The sequence below is a fragment of the Octopus bimaculoides genome, chromosome 5, assembly GCF_001194135.2.
Source record: "Octopus bimaculoides isolate UCB-OBI-ISO-001 chromosome 5, ASM119413v2, whole genome shotgun sequence".
Taxonomy (NCBI): domain Eukaryota; kingdom Metazoa; phylum Mollusca; class Cephalopoda; order Octopoda; family Octopodidae; genus Octopus; species Octopus bimaculoides.
The window spans coordinates 76,348,849-76,351,857 of record NC_068985.1 but is presented as its reverse complement, the minus strand read 5'-3'; the positions used below and the strand labels follow the sequence as shown (position 1 = coordinate 76,351,857).

General features: G+C 36.1%; 1 protein-coding gene across 1 annotated transcript in view; it reads right to left on the bottom strand.

Moving 5' to 3' along the window:
• LOC106880610 (kin of IRRE-like protein 1) overlaps positions 1 to 3,009 on the bottom strand; it is an 87,079-nt gene that overhangs the window by 45,910 nt on the left and 38,160 nt on the right. The window contains exon 5 of the mRNA XM_052967798.1: positions 2,188 to 2,508. Coding sequence (XP_052823758.1) covers positions 2,188 to 2,508 — 321 coding nt within the window. The remainder of the gene's footprint in view (positions 1 to 2,187; positions 2,509 to 3,009) is intronic.

Genomic DNA, 3,009 nt, shown 5'->3' with positions numbered 1-3,009 from the left:
AAAAAAAAAAAAAAAAAAAAAAAAAAAAGAATAAATGAGTGAAAAAATACTAAACTCTTACAGCTGTTTCTACTTTGGGATGTCCAACTTGCCAAAGTTTCCACATCATACCAGTAATATACAGGGACTGTATAAAGGTTGAACAAACATTGGACAGGGGTTGGACAATAATTGAGCCCCAGAGCTTCATCAGAGAGATCATAATGTTAGGAATCTAACATGTGATGAAGTAATATAAAATAATAGAATAAAATAATGAAATAAAAAAAATAAAAAAATAGTAAGGAATGGTAAAAAAAGTCAATTCTAAGGTAATATCCATAATTTATGGGATTACTTAGTCACTTCCAAAAGTAATTTACATTGGTTCTGAGAGTTACATCCTATTTCAATTTACTGGGGGAAATAGCAATGGTAAGATGTTGTGGAGTGAGGTTAATGGGATGGTCCATATCACAGGATCAAAAGTTAGAGGCTAATGGCTATGTAACAGAGTATCATAAAAATGAACAAAGTTAACATAATGTGAACTTGTTTGGGAAATCAATACATAACTCTGTCAATGAAGAAATAATTTGGGTAAAACTTGAGTGCAGGTAGTGCATGAAGACATTTGATATTCCTCATACAAGATGAGAAAGGGCCAATTTTTATCCCAAGTCATCAAGGACAAGAGGAAAGACAATGCTACAAAGCTTTTGAACAAATTCAAGCATCCCCTCCAACCGAACATGCTTTGGTTTATCTCAGATGAGAAAAATTTCTGCCAGGATCAGATGGTGAACACACAGAACAACCGTTGACTTGCTGTGTCCCCAAAACATGTTCTGAGAATGATAAAAATCAAACATTAAGTCAACACGATGGTGCTTGGAGTGATCACTAGTGATGGCAATGCTATGCCTCCATTCATTTTCCCACATGGCCTCAGACTCAAACACAGAGTATTACATCAAGTGCCTGGAGGAGGTAGTGATGACCTGGGTCAAGAGGATGGCTGCTGGAAGACCCTGTGTCTGGCCACAGGATTCTGCACCATGCCACACAAGCAGGAGAAACCAGTCATGGCTGTCAGACAATTCCTGTGACCACATCACCCCAAACATCTGGCCACCTAACTCCCCAGACTGCAACCCCCTTGATTATTATGTGTGGGGCGCAGTTGAGCGAGAGACCAACAAAACTCCTTGTAACACCAAAGATGAACTGAAAGCAAGGATTATGGCAGCAGTCACCAACTTAAACAAGGAAACCATCCAGAAGAGTTGCAGGAGATTCTGAAGTCGTCTGGAGGCCATGGTTGAAGTCGATGGCAATTTTATTGAATAAATTTACTCCTTAGTATTCCAAGATATTTCTTTGTAATTTTGATAAATATATCTGTTAAAATGAGATGTCAGTGTTATTTTAATTTTTGTGTAATTTAAATGACAATTTATTCACCACACTCTGTATATATATGTGTGAGTTTAGAGAGATATATCATTCAGGTGGATACCATGGTGGCTTTCAGTTACGGCTAACCACATCCATTAGTATTTAATGTCTATGACTACTATTAATCATCACTGATGCTGTAAATTTCTGTGATGGGTAACTCCATATTCACTTCACTGGATAGTAATATTGCCTGGAGTGTATATTAGCAATAATTATAACAATATAGAACATGTGTGTGTGTGTGTGTGTGTGTGTGTGTGTGTGATGGGCTTCACTACAGTTTCTGCCTACTAAATTCACTTAGAAGGTATTATATATGTATATATGTGCACATAGATGTGGTTGTGTGTTAAGAAGTTTGCTTTCCAACCATATGACCCTGGGTTCAGTCTCACTGCATGGCACCTTGGGCAAGTGCTTCCTACTATAGTCCTGGGCAGATCAAAGCCTTGTGAGTGGATTTGGAAGATGGAACCTGTCATATATATATATTCATGCATGTGTATGTGTATGTATGTTTGTATGTTTGTGCTTATCCCCCACCACCACCACCACTACTTGACAACCTGTACTGGTTTATTTACATCTTGTAAATTAGTGGCTCAGCAAAAAACAAAAGAGGCCAATAGAATTAGTAGCAGAAGCAAACTTTAAAAATAAGTACAGGGTTGATTTGTTCAAGTAAACCAGCATGGCCACAGACCAAGAACTGAGACAAATAGAAAATAAAAGATAAATAAACCTTACCTGTAGCTGCATTTCTTAAAATAAATGTAGCATTTGATTCACCTTCTTTATTGCGAACATATAGTGTGTATTTTCCAAAATCTTTCTCTTTGATATTTTTTAATTCTAATTGAGTAATATATCCTGGTAACTGAACTGTTTCATTTACCACAGTTGCTTGACGATTTGAAATTGATAAAATTACCCCTTCTTTTAGATGATTGTTATGGCACCACTTAACATTAATTTCCTGAGAGTACGAATAAATGAAACACTTAACAATTTTGCTCTCTGACTCTTCAGCTTCAATGACATTTTCTAGATGATCCACAATAGGAGCACCTGAAATAAAAAAAATGAAAAAATGTAAATACTGTTAAATATGAGATTGGACACTGACTTTCATTCCTTTAGCAGTGAGAGAAATGAAAGTAATAAAATGAACACACATGCATATATCTTTTATTTGATTCGCACATTAGACTGTGGCCATGCTGGGGCATTACACTGAGGAATATTTTTAGTCAAATGAACTGAGTCCAGTACTTACTTTTTTTAAAAAGCCTGGTACTTATTCTATCAATTTTTTTTTGCCTAACTGCTAAGTTAAGGGGAAAGAAAAACACCAGCACTGATTGTCAAGCAGTGGTGGGGGATAAACACAGGGACACATATACACATATATAAATACACACACACACACACACACACACACACACACACACACACACACATATAAAACAATGAAGAAATATGTGATATAGATATCCATTTTATACAGCTCAACCAATTACCGCTCTGACAGAGTTTCAGGAATATAAAATTAAGGAGAGAAAACAAATT